Source organism: Ornithorhynchus anatinus, chromosome 7 (assembly GCF_004115215.2).
Source record: "Ornithorhynchus anatinus isolate Pmale09 chromosome 7, mOrnAna1.pri.v4, whole genome shotgun sequence".
Classification (NCBI taxonomy): domain Eukaryota; kingdom Metazoa; phylum Chordata; class Mammalia; order Monotremata; family Ornithorhynchidae; genus Ornithorhynchus; species Ornithorhynchus anatinus.
In genome coordinates this window covers 11,522,945-11,548,955 of record NC_041734.1, presented here as the reverse complement: position 1 = coordinate 11,548,955, position 26,011 = coordinate 11,522,945, and the positions used below count along the sequence as shown (strand labels likewise).

General features: G+C 41.5%; 1 protein-coding gene across 1 annotated transcript in view; it reads right to left on the bottom strand.

The window, feature by feature from the left end:
• Window positions 1-26,011, bottom strand: part of PXDNL (peroxidasin like) — a 170,338-nt gene that overhangs the window by 120,051 nt on the left and 24,276 nt on the right. The window contains exon 4 of the mRNA XM_039912534.1: window positions 7,542-7,613. Coding sequence (XP_039768468.1) covers window positions 7,542-7,613 — 72 coding nt within the window. The remainder of the gene's footprint in view (window positions 1-7,541; window positions 7,614-26,011) is intronic.

Here is a 26,011-nt window from a genome sequence, read left to right as displayed (position 1 = left end):
AAAGCAGTTCTCAGAAAAAAAAAAAATAGTCTTTTGACAAGATCCCAAAAGGGACTCACAGACAATTAATGGCTATTTCAAACCCATCAACTCATAATATCTCATGAGCTGGAATTTCTAGTGTATTATCCAATGCAATAAATATTTGAATATTACAGATTATCTTTTTGCTCTACAGTAACTAGAGCCACTATCTGGGATCATTTATTTGTCTTTCAGCATTTATTCATTTGGAGCGGAGGTAAGACGCAATTGCCAAGGATGTCAATACTGTCATCAGCACAGAAATTTCTTCACAGGAGCCAAAAAGTATCTTTCCCATTATAAATATTTATAAACTGTTGATGGGAGAAAATTAAATTCATTTCAGATGCTATCAAATCAGAGTGGCTCATTATGGATGAGGCGTGGTCCAGATCAGGTACTCAGTCAGAGTAACTTTGGGTATCAGTTTAGGTTTCCAGAGTAGGACCTTTTTTAAAGAACCAATCTGACTGGATTTTGAAAAAAGAGCCGTGTTGCTGGAAGGGGCTTGTAAAAATCATCTTGTTCACACCCTAACCCAGTTTCAGTCAGAACTAACCTACAGCCTTCCCAGACAGAGGGGGGCCCATTCTTGCAAATCCTACATGAAGCAGTTTTGCCTAGTGGAAAGAGCATGGGACTGGAAGTCAGAGGACCTGAGTTCTAATCTTGGTTCTGCCACTAGTCTGATGCATGTCCTTGGGCAAATCACTTAACTTTTCTCTGCCATTGCAAAATGGCGATAAAGACATGGACTGTATCCAACTGATTAATTTATACATACCCTAGGTGCTTAGTACAGTGCCTGGCAAATAGTAAGTGCTTAACAAATAACATTAAAAACAAAACAAAACAAAAAACCCCTGATTCTACAACTTTCTGGTATCCTGTTTCAAGAGTTTGTAAATTGAAGTTGTGCCCTCTATGGGAATGTCCCTAAACCACTGTTGTTGGGGAGGAGTGAAAAGAAAAGACGGGAACGGATGAAAGGATTTATAAGCTGAAAAACCTCAAGGATCTAACCATGATAAGGGAGGGAATTTTCCAGGATAGTTTCCATGAAACCCAGTCAGTTCTGGAAAGATGAATGATTTAAGTGGAGACAGAGAATTTGTGGACGCCCTCTAGACGCACTGCCTACCTCCTCCTCAGATCACTTATCCGTTCTACACAACTTCCAACCAACAGGGAAGCACAGTATATGCTTTCACCATGAGGTCAAGGTGATCATACCAGTCCCTTCACATCTATCATTCACACACTAGCTCTTACATGCTATTCTTTTGGCATTTTTCATAAACTCAAAAGAGAATCTAAATTTCCCTCATCCTGAAACGGTCAGCACTTCTGAAGATAAGAGATTGCTGGGTTATGATCCACAGCTAACAACTTAAGAATTAGTGACAGCTCCTTGTGGCATGGATTCATCTCTATCTATTTTACTGTACTGTACTCTCCCAAGCGCTTAGTACAGTGCTTTGCACAAATCAATAAATGCCACTGGTTTATTAACTAAGCTCACTGTGGGCGCAGAATGTGCCTGTTGTTGTACTGTACTCTCCCAAGTGCCTAGTACAGTGCTCTGCACACAGTAAGTGTTCAATAAATATGACTGAATGACGATTATCAATTTGGAGGTCAAAGAGCCTAAGCCCACTGAAGAATTGTTATATCATCAAACTTGTTAAGCACTTACTGAGTGCTGGAATAGATAAAAGACCATCAGGTCCCACTTGGGGCTCACATTCTAAGTAGGTGGGAGAACAGGAATAAGACAGGAACATGGGAACACTCAAGGTTAAAGTGAACAACTTTTCCTTTATGCATTTTGAGTTACCATTTCCATACACAGTCCTTTTACTGAGGAAAGCAGAGGGTAGATGAGAAGTTTGGTCTTGCTACTGTACGACCCCAACGCTCCCAAGAAACTTGAGAGCTCCCAAGAAATCTCTGTTTTTTGGATTCCCCCAGTTAAAACACTGCTTTACTAGATATGAAGCAGCAAGGCCCAATGGATGGAGCATGGGCCTGGGAGCCAAAAGGACCTGAGTTCTAATACACCTCTGCCATTTGTATGCTGAGTGACCTTAAGCAAGTCACTTCACTTCTCTTTGCCTCAATTCCATTATCTGTAAAATTGGGGTTAAGGCTGTGGGCCCCATGTGGGACTTGGTCCAACCTGATTTTTTTTAGAACAGTAATTAGAACAATGCCTGGCACATAAATGTTTACCAAATACCATTTTTAAAAAGCTGCCCTTTTCTTACTTTTAGGATATGAAGGGTTGGGGGGGCACACCTGCCTGTTGAGTGTTCTCCATTATCTGATTAATGAGAAAATTTGCCTTTAGAGTCCCCTATGCTGGTGTGGTGGTAGGAGTAGTTTAGAAGTGATAGATTTTAGGGACCCTACGAACACTTTCCATACCAAAAGCAGTAATTCTGGGAAAAGGGTTGTCATAGTTGCAAAAGAAGCAATAAGACTCTTCCCATAATTTCTGAGGAGCAGTGTAGCCTAGTGGAATGAACCCGGGCCTGGAAGTCAGAGGGCCTGGGTTCTAATCCCAGATCTGTCAGTTGCCTGCTGTGTGGCCTTGGGCAAGTCCCTTAACTTCCCTGTGCCTCAATTTCCTCATCTGCAAAATAAGGGTTGAATACCTGTTCTCCATCCTACTTAGACTATGAGCCCCACATGAGATAGGGATTGGGTCTTACCTGATTAACTTGTATCTATTCCAGCCCTTAATACAGTGCTTGGCATATAGAAAGTAAATTCCACATTTATTTTTATTTTATTCCCTGATTTTGCTGCTGCCTCCTAGCAGAGAACTTTCACCTTCCCATTGCTTCTTACTCTTGGCCCTTTACTTCAGGGACTGTTTCATCTGCTTACATCATAACTACCTCAGTGCTTAGCACACGGTAAAACGCAAACTTAAATACCACAATTATTATTACTATTCAGGAGTTTCCAAGCTTGCAGCCTTTCATTTCCTCCCAATCCAGATTATCTTGACTCATTTTCCACCCCACAACTGTCTCTTAGAGGAATGCGTTTGAGTAGTCCTGCCGAGTTATTGCACCTCCCAGCAGGGAATAGCTAAGGCATAGAAGGGAATCAGGCCCAGTGAGTCACGCATTAAAATTTCTTCTAAACTAAAATATGAAAGTCAGCGTTTTCATTCCTACCTAAGTGCTGTTAAGGCTGATTTAAAGAAAAGAAGCCTATCCTCATCCTTTCTTTCAAAGGATATTTTAATTCTAGCTGTCTTTACATGATTGTTACTGATATCACTTGCCATATACTGTTTCTCTCAGCTTCCCTCTTACTAACAGATTTTCTAGAATAAATGATTCCTAGGGACAGAGATGAAATTGGTGCTGAGCTTATTTTCCATGACTCGAAAGAGACTCCTATAAGCCAGGGGTATAGTTTCTAGTTCAAAGGACTCAGCACAGCAGGCGCTTTTCAACAGTAGACCATCTGGTGAATAGCATCTGGAAATAAAGAAAACTGCATTCACGTGGACTTTGCTAACTTGAATGGTGACAGTTCATCTCTCCACCAAGCCCTCTTTTCTTTTACTCCACCCCACTTCTGCATCACTTCTGTACTTGCTATTCACCTCGCCCTCAGCCTCACGGCACTTATGTTCATATTCGTAATTTATTTTAGCATCTGCCTCTCCATCTAGACCGTAAGCTCCTTTTGGGCAGAAAGCATGTCTACCGACTCTACTGTATGTATTCTGCCAAGTGCCTAGTATTCTGTTCTGCACACAGCAAGCACTCAAATACCATTGACTGATTGCTAGCCACACAAGCCTTGCAGGAGAGTAAAGAAAAAAGTTCAATTGTCAACAAGGGGAAATAAAGCCCCTGGTGCTCAGAAGCACTAAATGCACCTCTCAGAGAGAAATGCAGGCCTAATGTTAAATAAGATCTCAGTCCATAACATCTTTTCCTTTCTATCTGAACACTCTTTCCATTCTCGCTTTTTTTCTCCATTTCCCCAACCAACTTCCTCTTTGCCAGTTTTTTTCCTCTGAATAAGTGATAGATTACCTACTAACCTCTTTCATCTTCATCTAACCTAATTCAAAAGTAATAGCACTCCGATTACCACACTCCACCTACCTCTTGGCAAATAGCTAGGCTTCAGCAGAGTCATTAATGAAATTACAAGAATACTTCTCACTTCTCACACTCAGAGGAGAGCTCTGAGAGTCAGTGTTCGCAAAGCACTTGGGGAGGTTGGGAATTAAGATGCTATGAACTCTTGCAAATTTTCCATTGATAGCTGCAATTGTGATGATAAATAACAGGAGGATACAGCAGCGGTATGTCCCCTACGTGGGACAACCTGATTACTTTGTATCTACCTCCATGCTTAGAACAGTGCTTGACACATAGTAAGAGCTTAACAAATACCAACATTATTATTATGTATTTGACAATACATCTCAAACAATTCTTCTAATCACCTGATTCTGGAAAAACCTAAAATGTATATCATCAAGCACCTTCTGCTTTCATTTTTGGATTTTTGTAGTCTAAGGGCAGATTCAGTAAGGCAGAATGGCTTTGGCCCACAGAGAAAAGGATGCTGTAAGAAAAGGCATTTGTAGATCATGGAAACATTAAAAAAAAAAAGCTAGTCACAGTACAATACCCAGTGACTCTTACCATATAGCTATTGCAATCAGTTTTCAACTCAAGCTGAGTCATCTCCACTTGGAACTACACAGAAAAATCTCCAATGAAATATTCGTTAAACGTGAGAGCAATCTCACTTTCCTGAGTCCAAAAAGAGAGGGAAATGTCTCTTATCTGTGTTTATTGATTCCTACCTAATGGTATGAAAGTGTAACTAAAAAAAAAATAAATTCAAATTATGTCCTTCCAGAAATATCTGGGCAATTTTCCAGCCATTCATGAACTTCTGCATGAAGTGAAAGTAAGGTTAGCTACCCAGAGCTTAGCAAAATGAAGTTGGAGAAGGAGAAGAGGGTGGAGTGGTAGAAGCTCCTTCAGTAGCGTGCATGGCATAGACAGCAGAGAAGGAGGATAATGGATAGGATGTCAGAATAAGCAGTGTAGAAACAGAATTTATTGAGTGCCCACTGAATACACTGAAAAAAACCCTTCCTTGACTCCACATCTCCTTCCAGTTATTGCCCTATCTCCTTCCTACCATTCCTCTCCAAACTCCTTGAATGAGTTGTCTACACCTCTTCTATTCTAAATTCTCCCCATGATTTCTTCCAATTTAGTTGCCATCCTCTTCACTCCACAGAAACCCCCCTCTCAAAGGTCACAAGTGATCTCCTTCTTGCCAAATCCAACAGCCTCTACTCTATCCTAATCCTCCTTGACCTCTCAGCTACCTTCGACACTGTCAACCACCCCATTCTCCTGGAAACATGATCTAATCTCGGCTTCAATACCACTGTCCTCTCCCGGTTCTCTTCCTATCTCTCTGGCTGCTCATTCTGAGTCTCTTTCAAAGGGTCCTCCTCTGCCTTCCACACCCTAATCACACGTACTTTGACAATTGTCTGTGACAGTGCACATACCCAAAGTACATGGGAAACCAGACCCCAGACAAGGGGATGTAGAGTTGCAGAAATAAATTCAAAGTACGTAACAGTAAATTAGGCCCCCATCTTAAGGGGCCACGGACACAATACTGAAGGTCTGATGGGTCTTGCCACACAATCCCGCCCCCACCCCCACAAGGAGGCACTGGAACTGCCACTGGCCTGTTACCAGCAGTGGGGAGAAGAACCGGGATATGGCAGAGTATACCCAAAGGGGAACTGCCACTGGCCTGTTACCAGCAGTGGGGAGAAGAACCGGGATATGGCAGAGTATACCCAAAGGGGATCCTCCAATAACTCTTCACAGTACATTGAAACTCCATCACATCAACGTGGTGATTCAACTCTATTCAGAAATGGGGTTGCTCACTCTGTTGGAGCCTGCGTAGGGCCACGTGACCAATTGGACCCTCGCTGGAGCAAGGGGAAGTGGATAACCCCTCGAGGAGTGAGATCAACTGATGGGGGATTTGAAAAGCAGCCATGTCAGGGGGATTTGAAAGACAGCCCCTGGGGATAACAGATGTCTCCTTCCCAGTTCCACTGGCTACTAGGAGCTGGGGATGTTCTGACCCCAGCAGTGTATGCCTCCCAAGTGAGAAGAGTTCTAGGGGTGGGGCCTTCTGGGAGTCAGAAAGTCATGGGTTCTAATCCTGACCACCACTTTTCTGTTGTGTGACCTTCTGTAGGTCACTCCATTTCTCCATGCCTCAGTTACCTCATCTATAAAATGGGGATTGAAACCATGAGCCCCCCGTGGAAGAGAGACTGTGTCCAACCCGATTTGCTTGTATCCACTCCAGCACTCAGTACAGTGTCTGGTACATAGTAAGTATACTTAACAAATACCACAATTATTAATAGGTGCTTTGCCATGTGCAAATAACTAAATAAGTGAATTCCTTCTTAAAGGGAAGTTCAATTATCTACGTGGAGTAAATCTTGCATGGCTCAGCCCGATTCCGGTCTCGCACTCTTGCCACGCCGAAGTTCGAACCTGGCCTTGCACGAAGGGTGATGGTTCCACAAAGCATGTGAACAAAGTTTCCTTGCAAAGGTGATGCTTTTTCACAGAATTATCACATCTGTGCATCTTACTAAATGGATCTCAGTTGAGTTTTCCTGTGACTTGGAAAGGAGGTTTTTTTGTTTTGTTTTGTTTTTAATGAAGATGACAGAATATCCTTAGCCTAACTAAACCAAAGGTAAAAAAAATAGAAGAATCTATCCTATCTTATATTGTTGCTTATCCCATTTCTCCCAAACCCTCCCAAATGACAATATTCCATCAAGACCCCTCAAAGAACATTACCTATTGAGCAAATACAATAGCAGTGATTATCACCTTACCACTATTAAAACTCCTTACATGCCATTCATGTATAAGCACACATCAGTATTCCAGCCAACATAGTCAATAAACTCCTTTTTCTTTGTACCTGTAGGAGACAGATAACTAGCCTATTTGACTCTAATTATAGCTAACTGACCCAAAGCTTTGCGGCTTATCTGATCTCATCCAAGTTCCTTCTATCAAAATTCTCCCTGTCCCTAGAAACAGCTTGGGTGGTTGGCTTCTAACATCTTTTGCTTTTGGATCTATGTGACTTTGAGGTACGTTGCCTCTTTAGCTTTGGATGTCAAAATCCTGATGATTTCTGCTTTGTAATTTTTTTTTACTTCAATTTAGAGTTTTTCTGAGCAGACAATGAATGTTCTAGTGAACAAAAATGGATACCATGGAACTCGTGTCTGTTTACCACATCCAGCCACATTTTGAAAACATTAAAATCTGAGAGGCTGTGGTAGAGCCTCACAATATTTCACAAGGAGATTATGCATTACTTTCAGGCAATAGCAGAAAAGGCAAGACAATCAATCAGCCCCATAGGTACTATTGATTTCTGTTGTGACTTACAGATAGAGCAAATTTTCCAGCCCTTCAAAAGCATTTCTGGAAATCCTCCTGATCTGGTTGTTGTTCAAAAGCCTGTTAAAAAAAAATAGAAAAATTTAGACTAAGGAACACAGAGCCATTACAATGGCAGGATTAGAAAGCAGACCAACCTTGTACAAACATCTGAAGTTAAAACAAGGTTAGAGCAACCTTGAAGTGTGGTTTTATTTTTCTACTGGCATTTTACAAACAATCTGTGTTTCCAGAGCTCAGGTCACATCCCCGAACCAGCCCCACCTTGGCTGGTCCCTCCCATTTCCTGACAGACCCTCAAGTCTCAACACCATGGGGCCACTGATGATTACATGCAGCCTCAAGCACCATCACAGACATATTTGGCCAAAAACACTCACCGTTCAATTCTGATTTAACCATGCACATTCACCAACAGACGCACACAATTGCACACCCCACATGACCCACAGACCACGCTTCTTCAAGCACAACCCACATGCTCATTCACTCCCTTACACGTGCAGTGACAAATTCACACTCCTTCCCTCACACCTCTTCAGTTGGACATCCTCAGCAGTAGGAAAGGAGTCTATCTTCAAGTCAGGAAGTGGGCTTTTGCTACTGCTGATCTTTCACCCCAGTGGTTATTACTTGGGGTAAGAAGGAAGGTTATTTCCTTTTTTGCTCCAGCCAGGTTCCAGATAACTCAGCTCTGAGAGCCAGCCTCCCTGATACACGCCCCCATCTTTCAAGTACCACTCCACTGATGTTGGGTTTTTTTTTATGTTTATGTCTATAATAAGTCACAATGCAATTAGCAACTTAAACACTGAAATGGAGGTGAGCAAGAATAGAGTGAGCTGAAGGAAAAACAAGTCACAGATAAATGACCATGGGGCTACTTGTCTGAGAGCTGAGAAGAGGCATGTCTAGTAAATGAAAAGTACAGTCATCTTTCCCCAACTGCTAATTACATTTAAAATCAAACAAAAATCACCCAAACTTGTTTCCATAAAAGATGTTAGCAATTTGCCGAGCCCTGTAAGAATTAGTTTTCATCTTTACATCATTTGGCAATGAGATCTTGGGTAGAAAATGATGGTTTATTTAGTTATTCTATTTAATCACAAGACACATGAACCACTCTCAAATTCAACTAATTGAGGTGAATGCTTCTTAAATGTACTGAGAAGAGTTTAATTGAATTGGTTCAGACACTGCAAAAAACTGTGCTCTTCTGACACCAAAGAGATCCTTAGAGTCTCTTGCCATATTCCAGTGTTCACAGGTTGATTTTTCATAAGTGTTGACTTTGGTTCTGTTGTATGATTGATTCAGAAAATAGAAGAAATTTTCTATTTCTGAAAAGCTGATAGTGTTCATGACTCTAGCATGGCCTAGAGAAGCAGCGTGGCTCAGTGGAAAGAGCATGGGCTTTGGAGTCAGAGGTCATGGGTTCAAATCCCGGCTCGGCCATGTGTCAGCTGTGTGACTTTGGGCAAGTCACAACTTCTCGGTGCCTCAGTTACCTCATCTGTAAAATGGGGATTAAGACTGAGCCCCACGTGGGACAACCTGATTCCCTTGTGTCTACCCCAGCGCTTAGAACAGTGCTCGGCACATAGTAAGCGCTTAACAAATACCAACATTATTATTATTATTAGTGGAAAGAGCAGGGGCCTTGGAGCAAAGGGTTCTGAGTTCTAATCCCAGTTCCACCACTTACCTGCTGTGTGATCTTCAACTAGACGCTGAACTTCTCTATCCCTGTGTCATCTGTAAAATGTGGATTCAACACCTGTTCTCCCTCCTATTAGATTTTCAGTGTTCCATGTGGGACAGGGGCTAGGCCCAACCTGATTAACTTGCTGTATCCCAGCACTTAGCACAGTGTTTGGCCTTGCTTAACAAATGCCACAAGTATTATTGGAGGAACTCGGAAAGCTGGTTGAAGATCAGCCTACTTTCAAGGTCTCAAATCGTATATATTCTCTTCCATGGATCTAAAAGTATGCTAGTCTTCTTTCAATCAATCAGTGGTACTTATTGAGTGCTACTCTGTGCAGAGCACTGTATTAAACTCTTGGGAGAATACACTAGAATTGGCGATATGTTCCCTGCATACAACAAGTTTACACTCTAGAGGGGGAGACAGACATTAATATAAATACCTCACATATATGTACATAAGTGCTTTGGGATTGTGGGTGGGGTGAATACCAAATGCCCAAAGGGTACAGGTCAAAGTTCAAGTGCTTACTACAGGGAAAGCACTCAAATACTATGAAGTGACCTAAGCATTGTTGCTCCCTTGAATTTTAGTCCAGTACATAAAAAATGGGTCTAACAACTATAACAATGCTTCCAGTCAGTATGTTTGCACAGTCCTGTTAACAGGCACCCATTTTTTTTTAAACAAACTCAGCTGTCTTGAACATTCATGAACATTCATAATTTCTCAGGTCCGTCTTTATCCATGAATGTGCAAAACCCAGAGCTGTGAGATCAAAAGGATTTAACTTTCAGGTTTCTTGGAAATGTTTTTGATGTTGACCAGAAACAAGTCCAATAAAGTGGGTTACAGGGGTATAACTTTTTCAACCATACACATGGACACCACGCCCACACCCACGCATCCCCACCCCCACACTCTCCCCCGCCCCGGTCTAGGTTTTATTCAAATCACTATGCCTTCCACTTAGTCAAAAGTCTTTGTTGTGATATTAATGGATTAACTCTGTTCCTGGCAATAATTTGGCTAAAATTATTATGGAATTGAAACCATCAGGCATGATGTCCCTAACATATGTCCTTGCTCCTTTCCAATGCTCTCCTCCTCCTCCACCCTCATCGACTTTCTCTGTTTTACCTGCACTAACTCAAGATGAAATCTCTTACCACCTCTATAAATCAACCTCCTCCACCTCTGCTTCTGACCCCATCTTTCATACCTTTTTACAACACTAGCTACCCCCTTCTTCCCTCCTTTACTGCCGTCTTAAACTTTTCACTCTTCAAAAGCATCTTCCTCATTGCTTTTAAATATATTTATGTATCCCCTATCCATAAAAAAAAATGGGCTCCCTCCAGCTGTGATCCCATTTCTCTCCTACCATTTCTTTCCTAACTTCTTGAGAAAGTTTTTTACACCTGTTTAAATACTTAAACTAATAAGATTAGTTTAAATTCCTATCTTTCAGTTCTCTCCTAGATCCCTTCCAATCTGGCTTCCATCCCCTTCATGCCACAGAAAAAGCCTAAAGGTAACCAATGAACTTCTTCTCACCAAACCTGATGGTCTCTACCACCCTAATCCTCCTAAACCTCTCAGCCACCTTTGACACTGTAGTCCACCCCTCCTCCTTGAAACATTATCCATTCCTTAGATTCACTGAAACTATCATCTCTGGTTCTCCTCATGCTCCTTCTCCATGTCCATCTCTTTTCCTGGCTCCGCAAATATATGCTATTTATATATATATATATATATATATATACACACATATATATACAGCATATATATGTATTATTTATATGCTGTGGGGCTAGGAGGGGGAATGAATTCAGGGAGCAAGTCAAGGTGACACAGAAATCACCTTGGGAGTGGGAGAAGAGGAAAGGAGGTCTTTGTCAGGGAAGGAGATGGGCCTTTAATAAGGCTTTGAAAGTGGAAAGAGTGATCGTCTAATGGATATGAAGAAGGAGGGCATTCCAGGCCAGAGGCAGGATGTGGGCAAGGGATTGGTGGTGAGATAGATGAGATCGAGGTACAGCTAGCTAAAAGGTTAGCATTTGGGGAGTGAAGTGTATAGACTGGGTTCAGCCTGGACCTCTCTCTCCTTTCCTGCAATCTCTCATTTCTTCCTTCTTTCAAGGCATCTCTACTGGACTGTCTCGCCGACACCTCAAATTAAACATGTCTAAAACTGAACTCCTCATCTTCCCACCCAAACCCTGCCCTCCCCCATCTTTCCCATTCCTGTAAACACCACCACTATCCTCCCTACCTCACAAGCCCATAATCTTGGCGTTGTCCTTGACTCATTTCTCTCATTCCACCCACATATTCCATCTGTCACTAAATTCTATCAATTATATCTTCACAACAGTGCTAAAAATCCACCCTTTCCTCTCAATCCGCACTACTACCATGCTGATCCAAGAATTTATCCTATCCCACTCTTACTATTGCATCTGCCTCCTTGCTGACCTGTCCCTTCCCACTCCAATCCATATTTCACTCTGCTGCATGGATCATCTATCAACAAAAATGTTCAGTCCATGTTTCCCCAACCCTCGAGAAACTCAAGTGGTTGTCATTCACCTCTAGATAGAACAGAAACTCCTTACCATCAGCTTTAAAGCACTCAATCAGCTCACCCCATTCTACCTCATCTCAGTGATCTCCTACTACAACCCAGACCTCACATTCTGCTCCTCAGACAACAGCTTACTCATTGTGCCCCAATCTCATCTATCTCATCACCGACCCCTTTCCCATGTCAGCGTGGCTCAGTGGAAAGAGCACAGGCTTGGGAGTCGGAGGTCATGGGTTCTAATCCCGGTTCTGTCACTTGTCAGCTGTGTGACTTTGGGAAAGTCACTTAACTTCTCTGTGCCTCAGTCAACTCATCTGTAAAATGTGGATTAAGGCTGTGAGCTCCATGGGGTCACCCTGAAAACCTTGTATCTACCCCAGCACTTAGAACCAGGCTTGGCACATAGTAAGCACTTAAATACCATCATTATTGTTATTGTGTCCTCTCCCTACCCTGGAACTCCTTCCCCCTCCACATACACCAGACCTCCACTCTCTCCACCTTCAAAACACAATTAAGGTCACATCTTCTCCATGAGGCCTTCCCTGATTAAGCCCTCTTTTCCCTGACTCACTCTCCTTCTGAGCTATCTATACACTTGGGTCTGTGTCCTCTAAACATTTGATATCTGCCTCACCCTCAACCCCATAGCATTTATATATTTATCTTTAAGTCATTTATTATAAATTATTTATTCATACTGATGTCTGTCTCCCCATCTAGACTTTAAATTCCTTATGTGCAGGGAACATTGCGGCTAATTCTGTTGTACTTTCTCAAGCACTTAGAACAGTTCTCTGCACATAATAAACACTCAATAAATACCACTGATTGATTGGTTGGAAGTTTTCATATATTTCTGCTCTACCTGTGTTATATATTTCATGGAGTCTACTGTACATTCTAATTTCTGAGTGATTCTGCAGAAAATAAAGTTGGAAAACAAGGATTAAAAGGAATTCACTATTCATTCACTCAATCGTATTTTTTGAGCGCTTACTATGTGCAGAGTACTGTACTAAGCTCTTGGAATGTACAATTCAGTAACAGATAGAGACAATCCCTGCCCAGTAACAGGCTCACAGTCTAAACAGGGGAGACAGACAACAAAGCAAAACAGAACAAAACAAGTTAGCAGACCTCCCTGAATCTGGTGGGGCAGGAAAAAAACTTGAGAGGGCACTTCTGTATTGAAGTTTTTTTAATACCAAAAAAAGACCAAAACAGAGTTGAACGTAAAAGAGTCTTTGGTTTATTGTAAGGATGTTACCAATAAAGAGAATGATTTATGATGACAGCAGCAATGCGTCTCTTTTGAATTATAATAAAACCTGAGGGTGGAAAGGGAAGGCAGCAGTGGAATATCTCTAAAAATCCCAGAAATCCATTTTACTCATTAGGAAAATGCTCTAGTTATTTTTATGAGTTGTTAAGTAGTTTTTGAATCTATAAAATCTGCTTTGGTAACTTTTTAATAAACCTGCTAGTGATCTAAGCTCCAAACATGTAAAATGATATCAATTCAAACTACATAAAACTCACAGTGAGAAGCAATTTATCTAATTCATGAGTCTGATTAAGGCACCAAAGATAACTTTGTAAAGATATTTGGTATACTTGAAGAAGTGATCTGAAACAACGTTTGTGGTGATAGAAAGAGGTAATAAGTGTGTGAGGACACTCCTATTTAACAGGTTTCCATATGGGCAGGGAATCTGTCCTCTAATTCTGTTGTATTGTACTCTTCCAATCTTTTAGTACAGTGTTCTGCACATAGTGAGTGCTCAATAAATACCAGTGATTGATGAACACTTTTATTATCATTATTAATAATAATAAAAATTTGTTAAGCACTTCTGCTGTGCCAAGCACTGGGGTAGATACAAGTTAATCAGGTAGGACACAGTCCCTGTCTCACAAGGCACCGAGAATCTAGAGGGAAGAGGTTCGATCTCCATTTTACAGATGAGGAAACTGAGGCACTTGCCTGAGGTCACACATCAGACAAGTGGTGGAGCTGGGATTAGAACCCAGATCCTCTGACTCCCAGGCCTGTGCTCTCTCTCTCTCTCTCTCTCTCTCTCAGGCTACACTGCTTCCAATTTATTAACAAATACTCAATTTGTTAATTGCCACTCTAAATACAAGCATACACCTCAGTCTCACTTCTCATCTTGTTCTACACCTGAGAGTCCTTATAAGGTCATCTTTAGCTAAAAGATAAAGTTTGTCTCTGCTTTATAAGTCTAAAACATAACTGCTATTAACGCCAAAATTGACCATGCTATAATTTCCATGACTCCATATGAATTCCCCCTATAAAAGATTTCCTTTGAGTTCTGAATCCCATCTCACAGTCTGAAATAGATAGAAATCCCAGAAAAGGACGAAGACCTATCTCTGGGTCTATTCAACAGCAAACAAACAGATGTGGTCACAGACAAACAGAGTAAGTGCAGGGTCCACTTGGAGAGAGAAAGGGAAAAAAAAACCTCACAAATTCAAAATTATGGGAGTTCTTGTCTGAAATGATGAGTGAGCCTCTGTCCTGAGACTTCAGGGCTGAGAACCTGCAAAAAGGATCTGATTAGAGAGTGACTTGAATATGCACTTCCAGTTCATACATTCTCATTCCTGCCAGCAGAGTTGCTAAATGCTGACAATGATTTTCGCAAATGGTATGGACAGAAATTAGTGACTTTAAAATCATTTAATTGACAGATTGAAAGTGATGCTAATGCTTCAATTTTCTACATGTACAAATTATAATATTAACCAAATCAAATAATTTCTGAACCTTGGGCAGTAGGATGGGGGCTGTGTGGCAGTAAAAAATAATATGCTGAAGTCTACAGCTTTAACTACGTAGCAGGCATGCAAAATAGTTGGAGCTGCTTTTTTCTCTTTTTTTTTTGCCATGATGTTTTTACTTATCTCAGCCTCCCTTAAGGAAATCATTCCAGTTAATTTAGACTGATTTGGAACAAGATTCAATTCCTCCAACATTGAATCAATTCCTCCAGGTCTACCTACTCTATTGCATTGTACTCTCCCAGGTGAGTTCAGTTCTCTGCATACAATAAGCTCTCAATAAATACCATTAATTGATGATGATATTCAGCATTTGTTGAGATTGGAGATGTCAAAATCAGTACTGGAGAATGCTCCAGATCTTACCCATGACAATTAATGAATGCAGGTAAAAATAAGGTTCCTGAAGGAAGTTCTGTTGTCGAACATTTGGAAGCTGAAGAGATATTCAGACTCCATTTTACAGCTTCCCAAGGCAAATCCCTTGGTCTGATTCTTCGTATTACAGTAATACTTGTTTTTAATCTGGATCATCTCCAGAGCTGTACTTCATCCTACCCTTAGTGCAAAGGCTTTGTATACTTCATTTCCAGGCTTACGAAAGTAAACATAATATAAAGCTATTGTAAACATCCACCAGCATGGTTTGGCTGGTCCCATGGTTACCATGGTCTGGATTCACAAATGGAGTCAGTAATGACTCATTCTTGATCCTTTTCCACAGCCATATTTTGAATAAATTATTAATTTTTTTTAAAAGATACCTCATGAATCACTTCCAGCTCAGAAAAAGACAAGTAACAAGCTGATCTGTATCAAAATACAGTCATTATCTGTTTTGGCTGCCAACTTTTCCCTTAGTGACTACTTCTTGAGGAAAAAAATTGATTTTTGTTGGTTAGTTCTTTATCACAGTGAAGCTTCAGGGTTTCCTTGAGGGTTTTTTTTAAATTTATAAACAATGTTTCAAATGGATCAGAACCGTAAAATACACAGTTACATTAACCAGTTTCTGTATCCCAGAAAAGAGGAAAAATGAGTCAGAGTGAGGCCTTCTAATGTCCCTTTTCAGCCAATATCAAGAAATTCTTTTTGAAATCCTTGAATCTGCTTCACAGGAGGCAGGTCAGAGCTGGGGCAGCAGAGGCAGATGATGGGAGAGTGGGTTGAATAAGATGACAAAGGGCTATGAATCCCCCTTGTGAGAGAACTTATTTATTGACTACTAAGAAAGTGCAAAAGAGAGAAGGGCTGCTGAGGAAGGATGACTCCACTCCCCTGGCAGCTCCTTAGCATCTCACAGCACCCTCAGATCAGCCTAACCCTTATGTTCTCAATACCTGTTCTCCCTCTTACTTACACCGTGGAGCCCCAAGTGAGACGGTGACTGCTTCCGACCCGACTCTTCGATCTACCCCAGCACTTACAAGTGTCTGACACACAGTGACTTACAAATACCATAATCATCATCGTTATTTTCTAACAGGGGCCTACCTCCCCTCAACCACATATCCCCAGCACCGGCACCACAGGCCAGCTCTGGAAAGAGAATAATTATAACAGTTGTGGTATTTGTTAAGTGTTTACTATGTGTCAGTCACTATGCTAAGCGCTGGGGTAGATACAAGCAAATCAGGTTGGACAAAATCCCTATGATGATGATGGTATTTGTTTAGCGCTTACTATGTGCCAAGCACTGTTCTAAGCACGGGGGAAGAGACAAGGTAATCAGGTTGTCCCACGTGGGGCTCAGTCTTAATCCCCATTTTATAGATGAGGTAACAGACACAGAGAAGTTAAGTGAGTTACCCAAAGTCACACAGCTGACAAGTGGCAGAGCCAGGATTGGAACCCACGACCTCTGACTCCCAAGCCCATGTTCTTTCCACTAAGCCATACTATCCCACATGGGGCTCACCATCTTAATCCCCACTGTTACAGGCAAGGTAACTGAGGCACAGAGAAGGGAGGTGACTTGCTCAAGGGCACACAGCAGATGAGTGGCAGAGCCAGGATTAGAACTCATTACCAGACTCCCAGGCCCCACTAGGCCACAATGGGTCATGTGCCCAAAATGATGAGTGGCCACAAGAATGGGCGGGTGGCAGGAAGTGGGGCAAACTGGCTGCCTGAGGGGGAGTGGGGACAAGACTGGGGTAGAGGAGCAGAGAAGTGGTGACAGTAGCAGGTGGAGGCTGTATTATTTCCAGGGAGAGGTGAAGCCTTAGTACTAACCCTTCTGCTAAACAGACTTCTGTCTAGAAACTCTAAGGCAAAGGCAAGAGGAGACAATTTAGCACCAATCACACTCATCCCCAAACAGCAAAGCAGGATTCTGTTGGAACAGGGAATGAAAGTCTGGATCAGAGAATTAATGTCCCAGAGCCTAGCAAAAAAATTCCAAAGGATGGAAAAATATTTTGGAAGCTGGGGTCTGAGCTCTATCACACACTGCGCTACTCACCCTCTACTAACTGCCTGAGATGAGTTCATCCACTCAGAATTTCAATTATGACCGACAAGAGAATGACTCAAGGATGGAAGGGTACTTCAGGCTCACCTTCCCTTTCTTACAGTTTCCAAGATACCGTCACCGGATGTGCAGCCACCACTTGACTCTTTCAAATCAAAAACTGATTTGACAATCTATCTTCAAGGCCCCAAACCTTCCCCGCTTTCCAATGTACGATCGCTGGCCCAGCACCCGTATCCTCCACCCGAATGAAATATTTTCGGGAAGTTTAACAAATCGTCCCTTGCAAGATGACAGTTCTCCTTGGGAAGTGGGTGAAGTTCATCCAGTGTCAAACCCTCTGAGTGTTGGAAGGTAGGGAGAAGACAGGAAGAAGCCTAGGTGGTGAAGGGTAAAGAGCAAGGGCAACATGTGAGTGTTCTTAAAGGCCTTGTGACTCCCATCCCAATTCCCCATCCCATTCAAATGTCCACTGACTGGTTGCACCACATCTTTCCCTGCTACTCAAAGAAGACCCGTAGGGTGGCTGGTGATTTTCTCACAAACAAGCATTTGTCATCAGACCACACTTCCTCAATATTTACCAGATAATCCAGTGGTAAAACTATGATTAAGAATTTCTCTGTTCAAAAGTCAGACTGTGGGACTCATGAAGTATGAGAAAAAAGGCATCCTCAAAGTCTGGACTATAAATTTTGAAAATAAAAGTAATTCAGATAAAACTATGGCTTTGTTGCTTTGATTGGAACTAGGTCCATAATCCAGTTGGAAGGTTGTTCTTTCCATATTAGAAATATCATTCTGGATTTACTCCTGGGCCAACGCATACAAGCAAAAGGCTCAGCAGCATTAAAAATCTCCAGTTTCCCTCTGTCAAAGAGCCTCCCAGTGATAAATAGGCTAATAATAATAATAATAACGGTATTTGTTAAGTGCTATTATATGCCAAGAAATATACTAAGCACTGGGATAGATACAGTACAATCAGATTGGAGACAGATTCTGTCCCTCATTGGGGCTCACAGTCTGAGAGGGAGGGAGAATTGGTATTTTATCCCCATTCTACAGATGAGGTAATTGATGCCCAGAGAAGTTAAGTGACTTGCTCAAGGCCACACAGCTGGCAAGTGGCAGAGTCGGGGTTAGAACTCAGGTCCTCTGACTATCAGGCCTATGCTCTTTCACCCCATTTACAAAACTCAATAATACCAAATGCTCCTTTGCTAAGCCACCACTTCCCAAGTCCCAAATTGAGGAAAACTAGCTAAAACCAAAGCATCCAGTGTAAAACCTAGTACATGGCCACTTCAGTGACAGAGCAACATGTGGGAATCAGCAATCCATGAACCATCATCCAAGTCATGTGTGACTTGGAGAGCAAGGTTGGGGCATTTCTGCCAACATCACTTCCCAGTTGGCCCTCAGTGACTTGACCCACCCAGCTTCCTCATCGATCTACACAGATTCATGGAAATCAGAGGCCTGGTCCCAGATCTTTGCATGGTCCAGGGATAATAATAAATAAATAACTGTGGTATTGGTTAAGCGCTTACTCTGTGGCAGCCACTGTTCTAAGTGCAGGGGTGGATACAAGCAGATCAGGTTGGACACAGTCCCTGTTCCGCATGGAGCTCAAAGTCTCAATCCCCATTTTACAGATGAGGTAGTTGAGGCACAGAGAAGTGAAGTGACTTGCCCAAGGTCACAAAGAAGACAAATGGAGGAGCTGGGATTAGAACCCATGGCCTTCTGACTCCCAGGGCCAAGCTCTGTCTACTACGTCAGGTTGCTTCTCCAAGGATAATAATTTGTTTCTCCTCAGTTCCTGAGTGACTGTCACAGAACAAAAAAATAGGAGTTTGCTCCAGGCTCAGCCTAGAACAAGCTTAAAAATTAATGTCTCATATTTGTGAATATATAAATGTACCCATAAATATAGAGAGATTGTAAAACATACTAGAGATAGCATAAAATATGATGACATTGTGTAAACAATATAAAATAAAGTAAATGTTATTAATACCCAGATTATAGAACACATTAGAGAGATCATAAAAATACTACAGAATTATGTAAATAAGTATTCTAAAAATATAGCAAGTAGAGATGTAATAGCAATGTGATAGCTCATACTCCACTAGTGATATTTTTTAAAAAGATGCATCATCTATGAAATCCCTGCTGAGACTCATCGGAATCCAGAATAGAACAGAAATCACTGGGTATTCATGAATCTTTGGTTGGTTACACCTAGTGAAAATAGCTGCAGTTTCCCTTCAGTGTCATTGAGCTTTTAGCTCTGGTCACTGTTTGAACTGCTCTGTTTTGAGATAGTTCAAGAGGTTAAGTTTAATGATTTACAATACTGAATCCACAGGACCTTCATTCACCTCTTCATTATGCAGATTTAGAAGGGTGAAATCAGGTGCACAAACTCTAAATCTGGGTCTCTTGACATCCTATCCATCCTGACCCTAATAGTTGTAATTATTTTCATATTGGTCTCCTCTGTTGCTACTCTAAATGCAAGAGCCTTAAGAGCAGGGAATTGCTTCTTGGGTACTTGGTTAGTACAGTGCAATACACACCAATGGGCTCCTATTAAAAGCCCTTCCCTTTGTCTCCAATTTTTTGAGATGTACCATAAGAGCAGAGGATGGGAGAGCAGGTGTGAAACCAGGCATGTGCACGTGGGAGAGGAAATTATCATTATTAACAGCATTTAATAGTGCACTTGCTGGGTGCACTGCCCTTTTTTACATGCTTGGGAGCAGACCACAGAAGTCAAAATTCCTCCCTACTTCCTAATTTGGGTCCCCAACTTTAATGACTCCCCCTCCAAAATCCTGCCTACACATACACCCACACACCTAGACCCAACCCAGAGGCTCACACTACACTATACTTAAATCATCTTTGCACATCTTTACCTCTCAAGTCCCTCTGTCTGCACAAAACATCTTGATATACAGTTTAAAACCACCCAAAGGTGTTTCACGCACTGCCTTATATTCTCATGTGGACTTCTCACACAAGTTATCCATAATTTTTATGTTTCATTTTCACGATTCCTCAATTTATATGTTGCTCTTCCTGCGAATGTGAAGGGAAACTGACAAGGCTGTTTTCCATCAGTAGGTCCCTCTCTTCAACCTGGACAGCACATACCAGTTTTGCTCCTGAGAAGTGTGTTTTTTTCATCCGTTTTCCCTTTGTTTGTATCAGTTTTCTATGGTACAGTATCTAAGACTCCTCACTATTCACATAATTACAGGAGTCGGTCTGACACTGTGACATCAGAAATCGAAAAGAACCTACCTGTTAATAAGCAAGTCTACTGAACTCAAGGAAAAGGACTCCAAGACAATTCTTGAGGGAAAACACATTAGTCTGGCTTCAGTAATTTAGTATTTTCTTTATGTTGTAATAAACAACATTACACTGGGAAACAATTACTACTACCACTCTATGGCTAAGATTCTTCACTACAGTCAATTCTCTCCCTTAGTTTTTCAACTGACTAATAAAGCATCTATCCTGGTGATACCCAGGGTCCTCGTTTTCAAAGTGCACCTGCAACGTCACTTTTCAATTCCCCCTCGATTTTGCTGTTCAGGGTGGGGAAGTGAAAAGGGCTGGCACGTCTGAGAAAGGAAAACAAGAGGTAGGCAGTCCAGTGAACCCATGAACTCTACCTTAAAAAGACATGGACTTCTTTCTCGTCTGTTCTGTCCTACCTTCTAATATTTTTTTTATTACTGAAATAAAGAGTGAACAATTTAAGGTGCTCTATTAAATTCTTTCAAGTCACCACTTGGAGCCCTCCTATGAAATTCTCAGTCAGTGTGATTCAGCTGCCTACCCTTTATCCCTCTTTTTTTTATCTACTTTATCAGGCAGGGTCCTTCATCCACCCCGAGGTAAAAAGCCTTTCCTCATTATTTTGGCCATCGACTCTTCCCATCTCAGCTCTAGCAGATCACAATCCCCTTCCATCAGGACTCACCAATTTCGGCAGGCCCTTCTGAACCCCTCCAGGAAATCATTCCAAATCTATTCTCTCCCGTTCCCCAAATATTTGTTTCACCTCTGTCTTGCTTGTCTATACTTTGGTATATTCCACATTGGTTTTAATCAGGTTTCCACCATTTCAACAACTCCTCCTTGAGAACAGAGGCCAGTCTGATCTCCCCCTCTTTAACTCCTCACAACCTTCAGTACACAACTCTGCCCTTAGTAAATACTGCTCAATCACATAGTATGGGTAAGCAGATCATGGCAAGTACCATTGGGCTGCAGAAAATTCAACTGCTCTGCTGATTTTGTGGACTTTCTCCGGTCTCCAGGAAAGATCTGAGCAGAAGCAGAAAATATCCATTAACCCTTTTCCTAGTCTGTAGTTTGAGTGCTGGCTAGGAGAAGGGGAACTGGGCTTAAGCAAAATCTGGTCAAAAACTCATATTCCCACCAGAACAAAAAATACTATCAAAAACTACACATGCACATTGCAGTCTCGGCCACAATCTAAGACTCAACTCTGAGTCCAAGGAACCCCAGGGTGTTTCGGCAGATGATTTCTAACCCACCTGTAAGTCTGTTTTTTTAGACGAGTTCTTCACAAGGCATTTTGTCACAGAAATGAAGGCAGGCATCCAATTAGTGAAACTTGTTCAACTACTTGGTACCAACGTTTTTGTTTATTTATAATTTTAAACATTTTCTTCAATAACTAAATATAGGATGATCTGAGCCATATGTAAAAATGATTTAATTCTGGACACAAGAGGAAAAAAATCTCATGATAGCTCAAAGGAATAATAAGCTAGAAAAGGCCAAATACCATAACAGGAGAAGCCTGAATCTGACAATTTTATTGGCTTTTATGAGAGTAATACCTTTTTCCTGTAATTTCTGGAAGAAAAAAACTCAAACTATAAATTTATCTTTAACGCGAGTGATTGCGAGCTCTATGCTAAACATGGTTATGAAATATTTTCCATTGGAGCTTTACGAAATCCTAATGCCTCATTTATGTTCATAATAAATCACATGCAGTTTCTCATATCCCCTCCTTTGGCATGCAATCAGACACACTTGGTGCTTTTACACTTAAAAACTTCAAGTTACCGACTTTGCTGCCAACCATAGCAACCTTTCCATTAGCAAAACAACATGAAATTGCATGCCTCTGTTTATAAAATAGTCTCCTCACTTTTGAAAATTGAAAAGTAAGCTCAAGAAGACCTTATAAATGTGAAAAAATCTGCAATTTCTTTTTTTTCAATCCTTGGACAAAAACAATGATGATAGTATTTATTAAGTGCTTACTATGTGTCACACTTTATGCTTACATTGGGGAAGATACAAAATAATCAGATAGGGCATAGTGCCTGACACAGGACTCAGAATCCAAGAGATGGTGAGCGTATTTTATCCATTTTATAGATGGGGCAATTGATGTACAGAGAAATTAGGTAACTTGCCCTATGTCACACAGCAGGCAAGTGACAGAGCCAGGACCGGAATCTGGGTCTTGACTCCTAATCCTGTGTTCTTTCCACTAAGCCACGCTGATTCGTTTATTCATTCAATCGTATTTTTTGAGCACTTACTGCATGCAAACTACTGTACGAGGCGCTTGGGAGAGCACGCTACAACAACAGACACATTCCCTACCCACAGATCTGTCCTTGCTCATTATTCCCTACTCCCACTCTCAGCCCGTCACCCGACCTGTCCACACCCCAGGCAACGAGGATCACTTCCCCAGCTTAAGACATTGCCTATAATCAACGTTCAGCAGATCACCATTCCCACAGCATTGACTTGATACTAGAGAGGAGTTTCCCGTTGTAAACACAGATGGACCTCAGTCCAGTCAAAAAGACTTCAGGACCAACAACCTGCATGAAGGAACTGATTACGGAGTTAGTGGTTGGCACAGTACCTCTCACTCTCTCAACCCTGCCAGTCATGTTGCTGTAGCAGCAGCGAGCCAATATGGGGACAGGGATGCGTGACGCTAACTCCATCCCAGGAGGCGATAAACAGAGATTGCAATTCTGTAGACCTGCATCTTCTTTTCAACAGACCATTGTTTTCTGAGGTATGAATCAGTTTAAATAGAGTTCATCTTTAAATCCTGCCAACACAGTAAGCATTACTCTCCTCCCCAACTGTGCAGAGGGCAGCCTGGAGTGGTCTGGGTGATATCAATCTTCAACACGGTTGGGCCAACATAGTTGCCTTAACGGCAAGCCAATGGCCAGGGTCACATCAGCATCAGTGAGCTATTCGTGAGACTTTGATAAAAACAGTGTTGGTGGCATTATGGATTGCTCTGCCCCTTCTCCCCACTTCTCTCACTGCCAGTTGAGCTTTTCATCTGCAAGTGCTGGCCAGGAGCTGGTAATAATGATGATAATTAACAATTGTGGTATTTGTTTAGTGCTTACTTTGTGCCAGGCACTGTATTAAGTGCTGGTGATAGAACAGTACCATTCCTTTGGGTCTGGACTGGGAGAAACAGGATAGCCTGGAGGATTCCACATCAGATTAGCAGGGAATCCTTTAGAAGAACTGTATTGCTTTGGCACCCTCTCTCCCCTGCAGCTTTTGAAGAAATTGTGCTGAATGAAACTTTCTAATCCTATACTCCTTTCCAAAAGATAGGAATCAAGCCCAGAAAACATTGACCTTTGGGGTTTTACTTATTTTCTTTGTGCTTCCTCATCAGTTTTAAGCATGTACCTTGCAAATATAAATGTAAGCACCAGCAGAGATTAATTCCAGTTTCATAATGCAGTACTGCAAGATTTCAGACTACAAATAACTGAATGCTTTGACTTTCCAATTTGCAAGAGATTGATTTGTCTGACCTCTGCAGCTCTAGGTAGATAATAAATGATGTAAACCATGTGTGCCAGACTCTTCTTACTGAATTCCAAACAATAAACATATTCTTCTTCTTCACTTCTGGTGTTATTTTAATAAATGCCACACATTCCTCTCTCCATAATGAAGTTAACTTGAAATAATGTCATGCAAAATGCTATTCGTCTTTAGCCTTTCCCTAAGCTCCCATAGCAGGTAAGGCCTATAGTTATAATGGAAAAGGGCCTGTTTTAAGTGCTTTTGCCTGGGACCACCATGCTTCGATGTTGTGGGGGGAGAGCAACAACTGCCCAGTCTCCCTTTTTCTTCCCACCTTCCGAATTCCTTTTCAAACAATCTGTGGGGAAGCTTCCATTAACACTGCAATATCAGTCAAATGGACTTCAAGCAATTTCCAAGCCATTATCAGAAAGACCTTTCGAATGTGATGCTGCACCACTTTGAAATGTACAGCTCCATTTTTCCTCCTGCATCCAAGCTTCCCACTGAGCCTTTCTGCAGGAAGTGGCCATCTACACACCCTCTGAGCAACGTCTCTGTGAGAAGGTTGCCCATCAGCAGACTTAGCCAAAGGGCCAAGACAACCACTGTGGCTAAGGAAGGAAGACACAAAAATAGGATGCAAAAAACCAAGACAATCAAGGAGGGCTTAAATCGGAAAGTCAGTGGGGTTCAGCAAAGAAGAGATTCCGTTTCCATGGAGCTAGGTGGAACAAAAAGCAACAGATAAACTTGGCTGAGACGGAAACTTTCTGAAAGATAGACTACTGATACCTACTGGATGGAACTACAATCGGAAAGGGCAACATCAAAACATCACCAGATGCTGTAAAACAGTTCCCATGTTCTTTGTGAAAATCCCATTATCTTCAGAGAAAACGACACAGCAGATCACACCTAGGGGCTATTCTCCGCATTCTTTTTCCCCTTCCCTTTCAAATGCCAGAGGAGCCACATTTTTCCTGTGAATTTCCTCAAAGGTAGGTTTAGAAAGCACTAATCTGCTCCTCCGATTGGATGTCTATATACAAATAATCCTGATGTCCAAAGTCAAAGTTGAAGGACTGTTGTAAACTACAAGATTTGAATACTGAAGGAAATTCAAATGGGCTTCAGAAAATCTGTCAAAATGAGGTGTCCACATTTGTGAAGTTTCAGCATTTTTCGGGTAAGGATTAATGCTTGATCCAATGACCATGCAATTTTCTCAACATGACAAATGATTATGGCAACTCAAGGGCGTTTTCCTGAATGATCTATGTGGAAGCTTTCAAAAGTGAAGCCTTTACTACTGTAAACAAAAGTAATGATCTTCATTTATAAACATCTGAGACTAACTTCTTTATGGTAAGGGTACACTTCATGAGTCCTCCCAGTGTCCTTTTGAAGCTGGCAGAGAGATCGTGCAATGACAAATTATTTAAAATTAAACACCTAGAATGCAATTTTTGAAGTTTCCAAAGATTGAAGTCAAACCTTGATAGCCTTAATCATCAAAAAAACCCAAAAAACAAAATTAAAATTAAGGGCCGATGATTGTTTTGACGAAAACTATGACCATGAGGCGAGTGTTTTATTCAAGGTAGAACAGAGGCATTTAGTTTTGAGAAATATTACCAATGCCATCTCACCAAGGTGAGAATTCCCTAAGCATCATTCTCCCCAAGGTTCCCAAGAATGGTAGATAGAGTTGAGCTGTCCCAGGAAGTTTGAAAAAACTATATGGATGTCCCAGAATTGGGACTTGCTAGGGCTGAGTCAGGTTACTTTTCTAGAATTCACAGTTAACCTCGCTCTCCCTATTTCCAGTAAAATATGGCCAATCTAATTCTTGTACTCTGATCATTACACTTCAGTGCCTTTATTCCTGGGAGACATGTGCAAACACTCAACAGCATTATTCAAATTTCAACTTTGGCTAGCCTGTCAACAAAACATTTGTAACATGTAAACACAATCTCTTAGTTCATTCGATGTAT